This window comes from Corythoichthys intestinalis, chromosome 11 (genome assembly GCF_030265065.1).
Source record: "Corythoichthys intestinalis isolate RoL2023-P3 chromosome 11, ASM3026506v1, whole genome shotgun sequence".
NCBI classification, from domain to species: domain Eukaryota; kingdom Metazoa; phylum Chordata; class Actinopteri; order Syngnathiformes; family Syngnathidae; genus Corythoichthys; species Corythoichthys intestinalis.
The window spans coordinates 39,401,963-39,420,868 of record NC_080405.1 but is presented as its reverse complement, the minus strand read 5'-3'; the positions used below and the strand labels follow the sequence as shown (position 1 = coordinate 39,420,868).

Below are 18,906 nucleotides of genomic sequence, written 5' to 3'. Positions count from 1 at the left end.
GAATTGAATCGGGAGCAAAAAAAAAACAAAAAAACAATCGGATCAGGAAATATCGGAATCGGCAGATACTCAAACTAAAACGATCGGGATCGGATCGGGACCAAAAAAAACATGATCGGAACAACCCTAGTTATTTTACTAGTATACAATAAAATATAACTTTGCACTTCTGTACATTTTCCATCTGTAAAATTTGACATGGTTGTGCAGTTGTCAATACATAAATCTCATAATCTAAAGGTCGTTGTACAGCCCTTTCTCAGGGCGTATGTTTTTTTTAAATTGCTCTCTACTACATGTCTCCTTGTCCAACTATCTGTTTAACTTTTGTCAATTCAGTTGTTCTTTGCCAGAAATCCTTCACGTTAATACTTAAGCAGCCCTCAGCCCACAATCTTTCCACCTTAGCAGGGGTCTATTCCTACTGGTATTAGTACGTGTGTGTTTTAATGAATAATAAGTACTTTTTGACCACCATGACGCTTGTAAAATTTCATGCACTCCCAACATTTTCAACTGAGGGAAGGAACCCTCCATCAATATGCTATTGGGTCAGGACATTCAAATTCCTCCTCTTTCAGCCATGACTTTAGAGACAATGTAGCAACAACAACAATGGAAAAAGTCCAAAATGTTTTGGTAAATTAATGAAATAACATTTAGAGCTGGCCTACACCGTAATAAATGAATAAAGAACTACTTTAAAAATAATAATAATAAAACAACAACAACAACAACGTTGAATTTACAGTAAATGGGGTTGCCATATTTTTACTGTTACCAGTAGATTTGAAATCATGGTAGACTCTACTGTAGTACTTCTCAAACAGTGGGGTGCGCGCCCCCAGGAGGGCGCAGAAAAATGCCGGGGGTGGCGCATGTGACCTCGGGGAACATACAAGAATAAAATGTAATTGCACATCCACTCAGTGGGTGGCAAAGGTGCTCTCATTTGAAAAAATATTTTGAGATTGAAACATTTGCATTTGAACGCTTAATTTTTAATTGAAAAAGTTTTCTTTGATTAAAGCAATCCTTTTTGTGTTTGGGCCATTTCTGGGTAGGAAATTTGTGTCTAAATCATTCAATCCCCCAAAAGTTGCTTCAATAAAAAAAAATATATTTTCAATCAAAGAAAAAAAATCATTTGAAAAATAAAATTGCCCTCACCTAATTTTTTTTGGTTGAAAATGATATGCAAAGCAAATGACCGTTTAAGGTGCTAGTCACATGATCTGTTCGATAAATAATTTTGACCCATTATAAAAACTTTTTTTTTTCCATTTTCATTTCATTCATTTTTGTTGCAGTTATATTGCTTTACAACGTTTTTATATATATAGGAAAGTCGATTTCATGCAATGACACTTTTCGGCCACCGGGGGGGCTGGCCCCGTCTGCCCCCCCTTAACTCATTCACTCCCAGCCATTTTCACCAGAGCAAGGCCCTTCGCTCCCGGCCGTTTTTTCCGGATTTTGACTGATTTTGCAAGGCCCACAGAAAATTCTGTTCCATTGCTATATAAACATGGAACCCACCAAAAGAAAGATTAGACTCTCTTCTTTCTGCAGAAAAAAAAAAATAAAGTTCATATCTTTTTCCATTCTTTAGAAATCAGCATTAGAAAATAGCTTAGTTTGAGCAATTTTCCCATTTCTGATGAAAAAACGGAGAAAATGAGCTTTTTGTAAACGCATACATTTCAAACATAAGTTTGACTTTAACACGGCTATTTTTTGCTTCAGTGACACCCCAAACATCTGAATAATGTTTTCCTTTTACAAAATGACATGAACAAATTGAGCTTTTGATAGCAAAGTAGCAATTTATTCACACATGACTACTGAGAGATGACGGTTTGTCGCCGAGATGACGCCATTGTCGCCACGTCAGCCATGTAAACTTTTCCCTCATTGTTGTCTGTCTCACAAAGATGGATTATTTTTGCGTTTCTGCGGGGTCTGCTTGGCGAGCCGCTTTTCTGAGGGTCTCACTCGTTTTGCGCAGTCGTCCAACGCCCGGCCTTCCAGGCGTCCTCTCGTTGTTTTGTTCGGTCGGAGCGCCGCCTGGTATCGTGCCGCCAGCGCTCCGACCATGCTGCCCGGCCGTTCACTGCTGTTGAATCGGGTTGCCTGGTCTTGCAAAATGCGCTCCTGCCCTCCGGTGGCCAGTTTTATTGCTTTAAAATGGGTTTGGAGTGTTGTTCTTTGTTTTTCAGATACAGTGGAAGGTATATATGCGTCTTATTTAAAAAAACGCAAAAGACGTATAAATACATTTTTGGGACAGTGAAGCATTTAAAAATAGAACGTAATTATACGTTTCCGGGAGCAAATGAGTTAAAATCCGCTTATGGGTTTAAGTCTTTCCTGTTAGAAACAAAACAATGTTAAAAGTTATACTTTATTGTAATTTGATCTGTGGACAAGTTTCCCAGGTACTTCCGTTTACCTTCCTATGTCTGCCTACAACGTCCGTTTTAATTTTTTTTACCCTTGACTTCAATGCCGCTGAAGTGCCATCACTCACTAAAAAAACTGAAAAACCTCGATTTGGAAAAAACGCATCCTTCTGCCATCTCGACATGGGAAGACAACATAAAGAAGTGGCCGAGGGTGACCACAAGTAAAATATTATCGTATTTTATTGACTCTTTGGGAGTGGATGGAAACACCATCAGGAAGCTCTGAGGCATTCCAGTACCTGCACAGCCACAAAGTTGGATGTGTCCTCATTAGGAGTGGGAACCTCTTGGTACCTAATGATACGATACGCTTTGCGATACAACGCTCACGATAACGATGATCTGATGATATGGCGATAAAACGATTATCGATACATTGGTCAGGAAATCATTCTAGGATATTATACAAACGACTAACAAACAGAAAAACAAGCTTCTGCTGTGAATTGGAACGAGTTTATCACTAGTAGACGTTCAAATGGATTGAACGTCTATGGCCGTCAGTAGCAGCCAATGCCAGGCAATGAGGTAATTTTGGGCTATTTAAGGTAATTTACCTGTTGATTTTCAATTACTTCCTGTTGATTTTAGGGTATTTTACGGGTCACTTCGGCTAGGTTCATACTACAGGTCTTAATGCAAAAATCCGATTTTTTGCCATATCTGTTTTTTTGGCGTGCCCGTTCAGACCTCCTTTGTCCATTGAGACCGTTAAAGTATCACGCATGCGCACTAATTCGCAGTCTGAAATGGGCGCAGCAAAGAGACCCGCATGCGCAGAAGCATCAAAACAAATTACACATGCTAGCTGTATGTCATTCCAGAGTGATCATATTTTGATTTCCAAAAACAGGACACAAATAACAGACATTAATAATCCCCATTTAGTTTTATATTCAAAGTTTATATAGACTGATAGAACGCATACACGCAAACACATGAGCCTTGACGTGTGTGCGTGAAATGACGTGGGTGCGTCAGTTTGCCCCGACTCGGCCATGGGCGCAATAATGAAATATTGCTCATTCAGCGCACAGAATGAAAATCGAAAATTGTAAGGCTTATTGTTTTCTTCATTTTATTTTTTTATGACTGTGGTCAAGCCTGCTTCGTGCTTAAAAGCAGAGTTCAAGCTAGGCGCTAATGCCTACATAGCTGCCGTCCTCCGTGCCTTTTGCTCTTTGCTGATGTAATTGCTGCATGAATTCTGATTTGGGAGTCTTGACAGTTCAGATCGCCAGTCACGTTCTGAAAAAATGTGGCCCAGATCGGATTTGAACCACATACGAAAGTGACTCAGATCGGATTTGAAATGGTCCACTTCTATGCAACTTGTCCCGTTCAGACCGTCAAGTTAATGCCTGACTCGAGTCGGAAAAAATCGGATTTGTGCATTGAGACCTGTAGTATGAACCTAGCCTTCCTGTTTATTTTGAGTTACAGAACAGGAAGTGACCTGGGAATACCTAAATGAATAGGCAGTGACTCAAACTTAACAGGAAATGACCTGTAAATGCTCTGAAAATCGGACAGAATGATTGTGAATGCTCTGGGTTCGAATGAATGAACGTTCCCAGTCTGAATGGATTCGGCATCGTGCACCGTCAATGCAGCTTTAAAGTTAACTGAGACACTATTACGGTGGAAGATTTTGGTAGCAACTTGTTGGTTCCTTTTTATTTTTTTCGACATTGACACCTTTTTAAAATGATATCTCGATTCTTGGCAGGAGCATATCGATAACCTTTTGTGATACAAAGTATCACGATATTTTCGATATTTTGTCACACCCCTAGTCCTCATACACCAGTACTTCCCAAATAGTGGGGCGGGCCACCCCAGGGGGGTGCAGAGGGATGCCAGGGGTGGCGCATGTGACCTCGGTAAACATGTTTTTTTTTTGTTTTTTTTTGCCGTACTACAATAAAGTGTACTTGCGCATCCACTCAGTGGGTGGCAGTGGCGCTCTCATTATTAAAGTGCGTGCAGTATTTTTGAAGAAAGCAAGAGCACACAGAAGAGAGATATGAAGAGCTGTGCGCCGTTTTCGAAAGCCGTTTTCCGGCCGGTGTTCTGTTGTACCTGACCTGACTCACACAGCGACTCACTGTCTTCTCCGGTTCTCACGTGTCTGCCCGAGAAGTGCCATTTTCGGCTTGGGATCGTCACGTAGACCGCCCTCACCTATGGTTCTCCCTCGGCCGCCGAGAATGCGCTTTTTTCGGGCCTTTTGGCTTTGACATTTAATACAGTGTTAGATGAGGAAAGACCACTGTTTACTGTGTCGAAAAATGATTATAGCGGACAGCCGGAAGTCAAATCAATTAAGACGCCACTTAAAGACATTAGACCCCAATCTCATTGATAAGCCGCTTGGCTGTTTTTCAGCGAAAACGTGCCGAATATTGCCAAAAATCATCCCGCTTTGTCAGTATTATGTAAGTAAATCAGTCAGCACTGTTAGCACGCTCAGTGCAAAATAACCCCACACCATTGCAAGTTGGAGGTGATACTGTGAGCAGCGAAAATAAAGACTGTCCTTCTGTCCAAAGACACTTTTTTTTTTTCTTCTTGTATTCAGTTTTGTTTTTTCGGTCAAATTTTTTGGCATATTGTCCTCATGAGTTAATGTTTCTAATCAATTTGAATTTGTTATTATTTACTGATTTTATTTTTCAGTGTCAAATGGTCAAAAATGTACCTTGAGTGTATTTTTATAGTTTGGATGTGCCTTTTTGTTTTAATTCAGGCAAATTGATGTGCGTTATGTCTTTTCTGTTACAAACAAAACAATGTTGATAGAGTGCGTTATGTCTTTTCTGTTACAAAAAAAACAATGTTAATAGAGTTATACTTTATAAGTTGATCTCTGTTATTTTCTCTAATAGAAAAAAGGACACAATGTGAGGCAGAGGTGTAATTATAGTAATATTATAGACAAATGATACTATTTACAGTGGCGGCAGAGTTTGGGGGGGGCGCGAAACATTTACGTCTTTCTTGGGGTCTTCCTCATGTTGTTTTTTCTGAAACATAAGTTCGAGGCAAACATTATCCAAGATGGCGCCGCCCATATTTCGCTCAGGAAACTTGTCTATATTACTTTTTTTTTCTTTAATATATATATATAAAAAAAAAAAAGGACACAATGTTATGCAAAGGTGTACTTACATAATTTTATCAACAAATGATACTATTTACAGTGGAAGCAGAGAGTTGTGGGGACACGAAACATTTATGTCTTCCTGGGGGGTGGGCGTAACAGAAAATAATTGAGAAGCACTGCTCTACACTAACCTGCCTTTAATATCTCAGTAGTCAGCATGCTCAACTGCCACAATGACAGCACGGGTTCAAACCAAAGTTGAAGAGGAGTGAGAACGTTCTTTGTCCATTTGACTGTAATCTTTTCATGGTACAACTCTAGCAACCACAGCTGCCAGTATTTTACTGTAAATTTGATGGGTTTTGTTTGTTCTGTTTTTTTATAGTATTACCCTATACATTTGCCCATGCGGAGTGTATTGATTATGGTAATTATGTGAGTCTATAACGATGCATAAAAAGATAAATCTGACCTTTTAGCATCTTCACAGCCACAGTGTCCAGACGTGTGCTCTTGCTGAGTCCGTAGATCGATGCCTCAATTACCTTCCCGAATGCACCGTGGCCTAAAACCTTTCCTGTGTCAAGGGACAGTAAATGGACACAGTATTTATATCTATTAATATGCACTGGGAAAATATCAGCGTCCTGAACCAGCTTGGCAATGGAGAAGTTACGAAATGTAAATGTATCTGGCAGCTATGGAGACGAGCCAGAGAAATTACAACCTCAATTGCAGTGCTCGGAAAACAATACGCTCCAATGGGTTGCAGCCACAAAGCAGATGCTTTTTCCTCAGGGTGTTTTTAAAGCGAGTGCAATATTAAACATTGGCACATTTTGGCAGTTTCCAATGCAAACTAGTCCATTAAGAATTCACGCAAATGGAAAACTAATTTGGTTTCATCCATTTATTTTCATCTTTGTTTTCCCATGTGCGTCGCCACCACCTGTTCACGTCACTACCGTACCATTTATCCATGCTCATCGCCCCTGGTGGGTCACTCACCCAGTCGTAGTCGGTCCCGGGGGATTTCCCACTGGGAGGAATCATAGGGAAGGTATTCACACTGTTCCTCCATGGGGACCTCCAAAGGATCCATGATGATTGACAGATAGCCTGTTTTAATGTCTGCTGGGTTAATCTGAGGAAGAGAGATGATGCATTTAGCAGTGAACTGGAAAAGAAAGGCTGGTGTGACAGAGTATTCCCACCGATGACAACAACCTGAAGTGAAGCAGCTGTGTGGTGATGTAATGTGTGACAGAATGAGCAAAAAGCAAATAAAAGGCAATTTGGGACTCATCATGCTCGTCCCTGTTATGAGGGTTAATCGCTACGGATGGTGTAATTGGACTCCAAGGAAACATCGGAACTAACAATAAAAGAGGAGGCTGAGAGGGCAAAGCTGTTGTGAGCTAGAGGTTAAAGAGGGTCCATCTTATTCCCTCTGTTCCTCCCACAAACACAGACACAGAATGGTGGCAATCAGAGGCCTCTGACCCGTTTCACGTTGCAGAATATGAGGATGAGCAAGGCCCAGAAGAACACAGCAATCACTCCGGTTCCGATGAGTATTACAATCTCCACATTGGCTTTATCGCTGGAACCTAAGCAAAAAGACAGATAAGGCATCTTGAGATAAGACTGTTTTAAACTCGTAAGAGGTACATTAATGGAAAGCCAACACCGTTTTTGGAAATAATCTTTTTTAATATAGTGGGGGAAAAAAAGTTTTTCCATTTTTGTGATGTGTGATAGCAGAGAAAAACTTCACCGTCATATTTGTTGGCTGATATTTTTAAATGCTCATATTGTTCAAGCCAATCAAATGTGAGTATCCCAGATTGCACGCCCTTCCTCGTGACATCAGTAGAACCAGCAGAAATAACATTGTTCACACGAGTCACCCCTTTAATAGTCACATTTGACATAGGGCTTATCGCGTTAACGTGCGGTAATTAATTTTTTAAAATTAATCACGTTAAAATATTTGACGCAATTAACGCACAAGCCCCGCTCAAACATTAAAATGACAGCACAGATAAATGTGTACTTGTTGTGTTTTTCGGAGTTTTGTCGCCCTCTGCTGGCGCTTGGGTGCGACTGATTTTATAGGCTTCAGCACCCATGAGCAATTGAGCATTGTGTAAGTAAATATTGGCATCAACAATTACGGGCTACTAGTTTATTTTTTGATTGAAAATTTTACATATTTTATTAAAAAGAAAACATTAAGAGGGGTTTTAATATAACATTTTTATAACTTGTACTAATATTTATCTTTTAAGAGCTACAAATCTTTCCATCCATGGATCGCTTTAACAGAATGTTGAAATCTTGTTAATTTATTGTTATAATAAACAAATACAGTACTTATGTACCGTATGTTCAATGTATATATCCATCTTGTGTTTCATCTTTCCACTCCAACAATAATTTACAGAAAAATATGGCATATTTTATAGATGGTTTGAATTGCGATTAATTGCGATTAATTACGATTAATTAATTTTCAAGCTGTAATTAACTCGATTAAAAATTTTAATAGTTTGACACCCCTAATTTGACACAATGAAAAGTAGTCTGTGTACAGCTTATACAATAGAGTTAATTTATTTTCCCCTCAAAATAACTCAAAATATAGCCATTAATATCTAAACCCCTGGCAACAAAAGTGAGTACACCCCTTTGAAAAAACATACATCCCTAAATGTCCAAATTGAGTACTTACTGCTTGTCATTTTCCCTCCAAAATGTCATGTGACTCGTTGCAGGAGTGCTGTCAGCATTGCTGAAGTTATTGAAGAGGTGGGGGGTCAGCTTGTTAGTGCTCAGACCATACGACACACTCTACATCAAATTGGTGTGCATGGCTGTCACCCCAGGAGGAAGCCTCTTCTAAAGATGGTACACAAGAAAGCCGCCCATCTCATCAGACCATAGGTCTGAGCACTAACAAGCTGACCCCCCACCTCTTCAATCACGTCAGCAATGCTGACAGTACTCCTGTAATGAGTCACATGACATTTTGGAGGGAAAATGACAAGCAGTACTCAATTTGGACATTTAGGGATGTATGTTTTTTCTAAGGGGTGTACTCACTTTTGTTGCCAGGGGTTTAGATATTAATGGCTATATTTTGAGTTATTTTGAGGGGGAAATGAATTAACTCTATTATATAAGCTGCACACAGACTTCTTTTCATTGTGTCAAAGTGTCATTTTGTCAGTGTTGTCCCATGAAAAGATATACTTAAATATCTGCAGAAATGCTAAGGGTGTACTCACTTTTGTTATACACTGTAAATGTGCTATAATACAATGTGGGCACCTGCAGCTTATAGCCCATTCATGCCTATACATGAATTCAGTTTTCTTGTAAAATATAGTGGATGTGGCTTATAACCAGTCTTGTTTTTTTTAGTCTAAAATTGATGGTAATTGTTGTCTTTGCTGTACTGGGAAAATGTGGCGAATGCAGTTGTAACTACATTGACCTACAGTGTAATATCTGTTTTGGCAGAAAAGTTTGAAAGTGTTTTTTTTAGGGCTGTCAAACGATTAGAATTTTTAATCGAGTTAATTACAGCTTGAAAATTAATTAATCGTAATTAATCGCAATTCAAACCATCTATAAAATAGGCCATATTTTTCTGTAAATTATTGTTGGAACGAAAAGATAAAACACAAGACAGATATATACATTCAACATACGGTACATAAGTACTGTATTTGTTTCTTATAACAATAAATCAACAAGATGGCATTAACATTATTAACAGTCTCTTAAAGCGATCCATGGATAGAAAAACTTGTAGTTCTTAAAAGATAAATGTTAGTACAAGTTATAGAAATTTTATATTAAAACCCCTCTTAATGTTTTCATTTTATTAAAATTTGTAAAATTTTCAATCACAAAATAAACTAGTAGCTCGCCATTGTTGATGTCATTACACCATGCTCACTCCCCAAACCCATAAAATCATTTGGACCCAAGAGCCAGCAGAGGGCGCCAAACAACAAAAATCAAGTAATAAGTAACAAGCGGACATTACATTGCTGTCATTTTAATCTGAGCGGGGCATGTGCGTTAATTGCGTCAAATATTTTAACGTGATTAACCCTTTAAGGTCTGGGCCTATTTTGTCTGATTTTGCATGCCTTTGAAGTTGCCTTTATATTTCAAAGAAAGAATTGTTTACGATGGCCTGGTTTGGTCCCTTTTTTTGTGACACCTTGAACTTCATGTCCAAATTGTTGTTTCCTTCACTGATCAATTATAAATCATCATTTTGGGCCCAAAAAGACCAAAAATTCCAAAATCGTTTTGTCAAAATTTTTAATATTGATGTCCAATTGACAACCAAACATGTGTAACGAACCGTTTTGAAACTTTGTAATATTTATTCAACATGTTAGGATGAACATTCAACCAAAAAAATTTAGAATAAATAGTCTTATAGTTGACAATTCAACATAAACAACAGGTATAGCCATAGGCGTTTTTTGCCTTTATACATGCTCCAGTCAAAACAGGTTATATACAGCAGACCTAACAGTGAAGAACAGTGAAAAAATATATACCATCTAACACAAAAAGTGTTTAGAGGCCATCTCTTTATGAGTTTAGGTATTGCGGCCCATCGCCTGATGAAAACTATGTACACACAATCAAGCTTCTTGAACACACATTTATATACACAAATTGAGAAGATTGATGTGGGAAAAATATATACATATAACATTGCGGGAAAAAAAGCATTTTCAAAAATATTTACAATAAACAAGTTAAATTTTTTTCAGTCATGCCACTCCGAAAAGCAGTTTCGTCCTGGAATTAGACACGGCTACATCACACAGCTCACACTTCCATGGGGTGTCGGTCCTCTTTCCACCCTTCCATTTTCATTTCACTTTACTTTCATTGTCACTATAAATGTACATGAAAATAAGTCAGTATTTATGAAAATAATAAAGTATAAAATAAAAATATATACAGCAATAAATAATAATGGAAATCTATATGTATGACAATAGAAAGAATACCATAGCTGAATATGTGCTACATCCCTAATCTTCATATAGAAAGAAGAACACCACAAATGATAAATTCCTGCCTGGGATACCCACAGTGCACGTACGACTTTGATCTGATATGCACATTTTATTATTATATACACAAACACACACTTATATTGCATCAAAATTAACTTTGCATCAAAATTAACTTTGTCTTGCAATATCAAAAGAAACTTTCAAAAGAAACGTTTTCAGCATGAAAAAAAAGAGTGAGTTGGTTTACCTCTGCTCGTCGATGGCATCACCCACGTGTTCAAATCCGTCACTATCTTCACTCGAGGACTCTTCCGAAGAAGACGATGATGACGAATTTGGACCATCCTCTTCCTCAAGTTGATCAAAAGCACAATTGCTTGCGCTAAATTTAGTTTTCCGTTCATTGTCAAAGTCACACAAAGTCGCTGCTCGATCCAGGAGTATCCAACTGGCCGTCGCTCGCCACCTCGCAGCTTCAGAAAACTCCTCCCTCTCGTTCGGTTGAACCTCGCACCGCAGTTATATTTATAAAAAAAATAAAAAAAAAACGCATTTTGTGCTTCCACTGTGACTTCGAAAGGGTTCGTTTGATTTGTGTTTTTTTCATGGAGCTTCCGTTTTGAAAAAGGACTAGAAATGATGGAAATATAGACATAAACAAATGATCCATGCAGCGTTTTAATGTTTTTTTGAGAGGACAATAAAACTATAAAACTTAAATGACAATATCTCACGTTCTAGTTGGTCGATTGACTTAAAATAATAACGAGAGTAAACCGCAATTTCCGCACTTTAAAACGAGACCAACCAACGGCATGTGGGTGACGTAATTAAAACGTGAGGGCGCTTCAAAGACGACGTGCGCTGAGGACGCGCCGGCGCGTCCTTCGACTCTCAAGGGTTAATTCAAAAAATTAATTACCGCCCGTTAACGCGATAATTTTGACAGCCCTAGTTTTTTTTTATATGTGTTCATTTTAATCCATTTGTTGAAATCTTAATTACAGTACAACCAGAGAGAATAATGGGGCTGTATGTTCCAGGGCAGCACCCAGCCTTGGGATTTACGGAGGCGTTGCTTACAAAGCCACTTATGAAACCTGTGACCTATTCTCATTAAAGAGAGCAGTATCTTGGTTGTGACACCCGTTTTTGAAGGTTTAACTGTACCACGTGCTCAGCATATCTGGTGTTGTACGTATATGAGGAGAGATGTGTTTACCATCCAGGGAAATGAATGGCCGTGAAGATGTAGCCTCCGGGAAAAAACAGGATGTAATTGTGGGCTGTATTCGAAGGAATCTTTGTATGGTCATGTAAGTCTACTTGCCTTGAAGGCTGCAGTCTTTGAATTATACAGCTCTTACACACAGGCGAAAGAAATCAAGTCATAAAGTTGATGTCTAACTTTTGACAGCACAGTGAGCTCGTCGTGACAGGAGCATGTCACAATACAGGTACAATACAGATACAGGTTAGAATGCCACAACATTGGTGTGTCATATTTTGACAGGCAAAGCAAGTAATTTGACCCCCTACAAACTTTAAACCCCATCTCGCTTTTTTTTTTTTTTTTTTTTTTTTTTTTTTTTAATCTAAATTGCCCATAGCAAAATACGTACATGAGGGCAGCACGAATATCAAGTCCGGGCACAAACTATTATGCTGCAGGCTGCAATTGGGCTGCCTCAGCTACACATTTGAGACCCATGTCCTATATGAATGTAATAAAAATGTTAAAAAAAAAAAAAAAATCATAATTCGTGCATGAAAGGGTTTATTGATTTTACCACACTTTAAAAAACGCTATTCACATTTGGCATCAGGAAATCAAGACAACACATAAGAATTGATCACATACACTATCTACTGTATATACACATACCATGCAAGCTTCAAAAAGAATGCAATCAAATGAAAGTGGTAAGAAAAAGGCCTAAAAGTAGACGTCTATGGAAATATAGTAGCAGTGTTGTTAATAACGGCGTTAGAGTATAACGGCGTTATTTTTTTCAGTAGTGAGTAATGTAATAAAATACTTTTCCTATCTTTGCAACGCCGTTACCGTTGCTAAGGATGTGAAAAGGTGCGTCACTACTACAATTTGGTTGAATGAAGTGCTCGTTGTCTGATTTTGTCACCGTTTCCTGGGGGAAAGCAGAGCGGGAGGGGGGAGGAGGGAGGGGGGAGGTGCCACCATTGCAAACGCGTTGATGATTGGCTTGGTGGCTCGGAGCATTAGCATAGCATTCGCATTCTAATTAGCATTAGCTTTTAGCGTGCCGAGCGTCATCTTTAAATCTCGGGCATCTTTTTTAACTAGAGCTGTCCAGACGTCATTGATGATGTAAATGCGTCGTCCAGAACATCATCCCGTCGATGGTGAATAAAGGGTTTAAAAAAATATATGCGTGGAAACTTGAGAATGCCGTCGCTTAAGCGGGGAAAGCAACACAAAGCCAAGAGTGGCCAAAGCATGGACTGACTGTATTTCAACAAAAGAAAGGAGGGTACAGCGAAGCATACTACTTTGGCCGTGAATGGTAAATGGTGTTATACACATATAGCGCTTTTCCACCTTTCAAGGCGCTCAAAGCGCTTTACACTATCTTACCATCCACCTACTGGTGACGCAGCACCAGGAGTAATGTGGGATTCAGTGTCTTGCTCAAGGACACTTAGACGAGTTCATCAGGGCGGAGACTTGAACCCACAGCCTCTGGGTTGGGGGACAACTACTCTACCACTGAGCCACGCCACCCAATGAACATTAGAGGCGGCGTCACCCAGTTGTAATTTTTGAAGACGATAGGAGACAACAACCTGGTAGATCCTAAGTCCATATACAGGTCCTTCTAAAAAAATTGGCATATTGTGATAAAGTTCATTATTTTCTGTAATGTAATGATAAACATTAGACTTTCACATATTTTAGATTCATTACACACAACTGAAGTAGTTCAAGCCTTTTATTGTTTTAATATTGATGATTTTGGCAAAAACGTCAAGAAAAACCAAAAATCCCATCACAAAAAATTTGCATATTTCATCCGACCAATTCAAAAAAGTGTTTTTTAATACAAAAAAGTTATCTTCAATTAATTATAACAGCTATGCACTCAATACTTGGTCAGGAATCCTTTTGCAGAAATGACTGCTTCAATACGGCGTGGCATGGAGGCAATCAGCCTGTGGCACTGGTGAGGTGTTATGGAGGCCCAGGATGCTTCGATAGCGGCCTTAAGCTCATCCACAGTGTTGAGTCTGGTGTCTTTCAACTTCCTCTTCACAATATCCCACAGATTCTCTATGGGGTTCAGGTCAGGAGAGTTGGCAGGCAAATTGAGCACAATAATGCCATGGTCAGTAAACCATTTACCAGTGGTTTTGGCACTGTGAGCAAGTGCCAGGTCGCGCTGAAAAATAAAATCTTCATCTCTGTTACGTGCCAAAGATGGCTCGCGAAAGGCGTAACATAAAACAAGCCACACAACTGTACAAGTGGACACAAATTTATTTACCCAATAATCAAACTCGCAATGAATATGTACAAAATGCCGAGGAAGCGTGACTTCAGGGTAAGCCCAGGCCAAAACAACAAACAGAAGGAACTACACTTAAACCCCACCCGCTAACTAAACCCTGGTCATGTAAAAGGAACAAAGAAAAGACAGCGTCTAACCTAACTGCCTACTCTATACAAAACAGGAGAAAACGGGTTGAACAGAAATGGCGACTTACCCTTACTTGCTTCAGTGCTCTTATTTACAGTGGTGAACAAAAACGATCCAATAACGAATAAACACAAAAGATCTCACCAAAAAAGCGGGAGTGTATCAAACTAGCGATCAAAGTGCAAACGAGCGTGAATGGCGAGCAAACAGCTAGCGAGGAGGAACGCGACAGAATACTGCCAAATTGCGACCTCCTAGAACGTTGACAGCGGCAGGTTTATGAAGCTTGGCGCCTCCTTCCGTGGCCAATCAGCGGTGGTGACGTCGTCGGTCCGTCCTGCGTCGATCAGCTGTCGTCACAGTGGGAGGGGAAACAGCCAGCTGGTGGAGGCGGCGATCAGCTGACTGGAAGAGTCTCAGAAGTTAACCATTAAATGGCCAGGGGCCGTCACAATCTCCATAAAGCTTTTCAGCAGAGGGAAGCATTAAGTGCTCCAAAATCTCCTGATAGCTATCTGCATTGACCCTGCCCTTGATAAAACACAGTAGACCAACACCAGCAGCTGACATGGCACCCCAGACCATCACTGACTGTGGGTACTTGGCACTGGACTTCAGGCATTTTGGCATTTCCTTCTCCCCAGTCTTCCTCCAAACTCTGGCACCTTGATTTCCAAATGACATGCAAAATTTGCTTTCATCTCATCAAAAAGTACTTTGGACCACTGAGCAGCAGTCCAGTGCTGTTTCTCTGTAGCCCAGGTCAGGTGCTTCTGCCACTGTTTCAGGTTCAAAAGTGGCTTGACATGGGAAATGCAGCACCTGTAGCCCATTTCAAGCACGCGCCTGTGCACGGTGGCTCTGGATGTTTCTACTCCAGACTCAGTCCACTGTTTCTGCAGGTCCCCCAAGGTCTGGAATTGGCCCTTCTCCACAATCTTTCTCAGGGTGCGGTCACCTCTTCTGGTTGTGCAGCGTTTCTTGCCACACTTTTGCCTTCCCACAGACTTCCCACTGAGGTGCCTTGATACAGCACTCTGAGAACAGCCTATTCGCTCAGGAACTTCTTTCTGTGTCTTAGCCTCTTGCTTGAAGGTGTCAATGATGGCTCTCTGGACAGCAGTCAGGTCGGCAGTTTTGCCCATGATTGTTGAGTGAGCCCATGAGTTTTGAGTAATGAACCAGGCTGGGAGTTTTTAAAAGCCTCATGAATCTTTCGCAGGTGTTTTGAGTTAATTCGTTGATTCAGATGATTAGGTTAGTAGCTTCTTTAGAGTACCTATTCATGATAATCTAATTTTTTTGAGATCGGGATTTTTGTTTTTTTCTTGACTTTTTTTTTTGCAAAAATCATCAATATTAAAACAATAAAAGGCTTGATCTACTTCAGTTGTGTATAATGAATCTAAAATATATGAAAGTCTAATGTTTATCAGTACATTATAGAAAGTAATGAACTTTATCAGAATATGCAAATTTTTTGAGAAGGAACTGTAACCAGTGTTGTTCATAACGGCGTTAGAGTATAACGCCGTTATTTTTGTCGGTGGTGAGTAATCTAATTATTAATTTAATTATTATTTTCCCAACTTTGCAACGCCATTACCATTACTGAGGATGTTAAGGCGTGCTTTACTGCAATTTGGTAACTTGAATGATGCGAAACATGTCTGAGAGACACAGAGAGTTTAGAGCGGGAGGGGGAGGAGGGGTGGTGGTTGTGACGCCGTTGCAAACGTGATGCTAGGTGGCTCGGACCGTTAGCATAGCATTCGCATTCATGCTAGCCTTAGCATTTAGCATGGCGAGCGTCATCTTCAACTCTCGGGCAACTTTTTTGCCCTAAACTTTTTTTGAATGACGTATATACCTTGTGTGATTTAAAAAAAAAAAAAAAAGGAAAATCTATCCTGCTTACTATAGTTAATGACTACACTAATCTTACTTATTTGAAATTAGGACTTATTATGTATATGGCGGAAAACACTCAGGTGACTTGAAGTTCCGCTCTGAGACCCCCAATTTGGCCAACTTTCAAAATTGTCCGATATGCATGTGTGATACATCATTGGAAAGCTTAAAATCTCAATTTTCTGGGGGAAGAAAAATTTTGAACAGGAGGGCATTTAAAAAAATAAATAAATAAATAAAATTTAAACAGCAAAACCCTAACTGGAGGCGAGAGCAGAATTAAAGACGCCAGGATTTTAACGATATATTATCGCGTACTTACCTTGTTTCGATCCAAAAACTCCATGTAGCATGTATCAAGGAGTGTCAAGACACAGATGAAAATGACCACAGCTGGATTTTTTTTTTTTATTTTATGGGTGAAACATGGTAATATAACAAGGGTCGCGATGCAGAAATCGCAGACATCATGGAGTGGTTGAGATTTTCTTTTTCACTTATATTTCGTTTTAAACGTTTTTTTTTTTTTTTTTTTTTTTCAATTTTTCTTTGTTTGGATCGATTCTTTATCATCTAACATATTGGAGAAAATGCGACAGTAACAAAAAAAAATACAATTAAGTGATAGTTATGAGGTAGATATCCGTAACTTTTTTACTGACACCATTTTTTTCATTGTGACATAATTTGTTTAAAAGTTTAAAATATGTGAGTGAATAATTTTTTAAAGTCGTATTTTTTTTAAACGGAATATGAGACATCAATGAATGATTCTAAGCTAATAACGACAGACATTTTGAATAATAAATATAATTACCTTCGTTTCATGGCTGGGTTGAAACAAAAGCGGTTGCACGACGTCTGTAAACGGGGGTTTTCAGGGTAAAACAGACAAATTAAAAATAGTTTGGAGGCTTAGTGCGCCACGAATCTGCTATGGCAGCATATAGACATATTGTTCTGTCAAACACAACAGTCGTTTTGGCTTAAAATACAGGAGTTTCTTTTAAAGAGCAGTGCAAGAATAGAAACTTCTTTTTCAGTCTTGTCTGTGTTTTCCGCCATATACATACAGTAGTATACTACAATATCAATACTACGTATTTTTTAAATGTAGGTTTTTTTTTCTCTTAAGAATTGTTTTGAATCATGTTGGAAAGGTTAAGTCACAGTGTTCTGAATCTGTTTACATTCCATTCTTTTGCATTAGTTAATGCTACCATCAGTGCGGTTTATAGTCCGGTGCAGCTTATAGTCCGAAAATTATGGTAATTTTTGTAACTGTAGCTATTTACTTTTATCAAGTAAGATTAACAACACTGTATATTTGTCAGTTCATGGATCAAGCTAGTTTAATATATTGGAACAAGAGAACAAATGGGACAGAGGTGTCCCATTTATTCAATGGAACTTTGTTTAGAAGGTTTTTCAAGGGTATTACATTCTGTCATGACACGCCATTCTGCATTCTTCTCGCATTCCTGTATTAAATCTTTAAAGTATGGCGATGACCAAATCTTCAATATGACCCATTACCCATGAATCCCTCTACTGCAAATCTATTGAATTATTCATCTTGGGCAGACGATTACTCCTGCGGTCAGTGACTTTGATATTATTGGAGTGGTGTGAACATGCCTCCAGCAATAAAGTGTGAGAGGTGACAGATTACTATTCCAACCTGTGCATATGGTGTGTCAGCAGTGAGGAAGTTTCTAATTTGTGGCTATAATGCATATTTGGGTGGCTCACCAATGACCCGAATGGCAGCTGTTGAGTGTACACATCCCCGCTGGTTGCAGGCAGTGCAGGTGTATAGGCCGGCATCCTCCTCACGTACTCGTTGGATGCTGAGCGTACGGTTTGAGTCCTGCAGCTGAATCCCTGCAGAGAGTTGTGACATGATTAATGACACACACACATGAAAAGAATAAATGTGTACTTTAACTGAAATTATTTTCTCAATTCTTCCACAGTGTCCATCATGCTTAAAGTTACATTCATCAGGAACCTGTCACTCAACACTATCTCCAATGGAGGGCCAGGCTCATAAATGTAATGAGTCATGACTTTCAGCAACGTCGGGTTTGTGTCTGTGTTCGTGGCTGCATCACATATGTGCAAATATTGTTAGTTTCAAACAATTATTCCACTGCGTGAATGCGTGAGAGGGTAGTGGGTGGACTAGATTACAAAAGCACACCTGCCAATTGTTTGTCCTCGAATAAAAATTAACAATGTTGAGTCTATTCTGGGTCTAAGTAGAAAACCTTGGTCTAACCATTGTCCCAAAATATGCAAACTTCAACAATGTGGGTGTATTAGAGGATGTGCAGCTTTCAAGGTGGGTGTTGAGTTGATGTGTAAAAATACTGTATGGTTTACCTTACATAATGTTGAGTTGCATTTGTTCATTTAGCAACAGCAGGAACGAGAATGTCTGTTAGGCACCGTTGAACTTTTTGCCGCTTGGGTTTATGAAGGACGTAAAAAAGATGGATGTTGCCATCATGATTCTAACGTATGCAGTTTAATTGATGCCAAAAATGTTAAAATAAATACTAATATAAAATTGAAAGACTTCTTAGCGCATGCACCACAAATCTTCATTGATTAACAGGAATCGATTATGTATTGACGGTGGAAACGCCAAAGTCGACAGGGGTAAGCCTGGAGGTATTTCCGACAGCTAA

General features: G+C 39.2%; 1 protein-coding gene across 4 annotated transcripts in view; it reads right to left on the bottom strand.

Moving 5' to 3' along the window:
• The window catches only part of flt4 (fms related receptor tyrosine kinase 4), a 186,715-nt gene that overhangs the window by 35,568 nt on the left and 132,241 nt on the right, over window positions 1–18,906 (bottom strand). For all 4 annotated transcript variants that reach the window (XM_057850913.1, XM_057850912.1, XM_057850914.1 and 1 more), the window contains 4 exons: window positions 17,966–18,097; window positions 7,075–7,181; window positions 6,580–6,715; window positions 6,044–6,148 (listed from right to left, as the gene is read on the bottom strand). In XM_057850913.1, coding sequence (XP_057706896.1) covers window positions 6,044–6,148; window positions 6,580–6,715; window positions 7,075–7,181; window positions 17,966–18,097 — 480 coding nt within the window. The remainder of the gene's footprint in view (window positions 1–6,043; window positions 6,149–6,579; window positions 6,716–7,074; window positions 7,182–17,965; window positions 18,098–18,906) is intronic.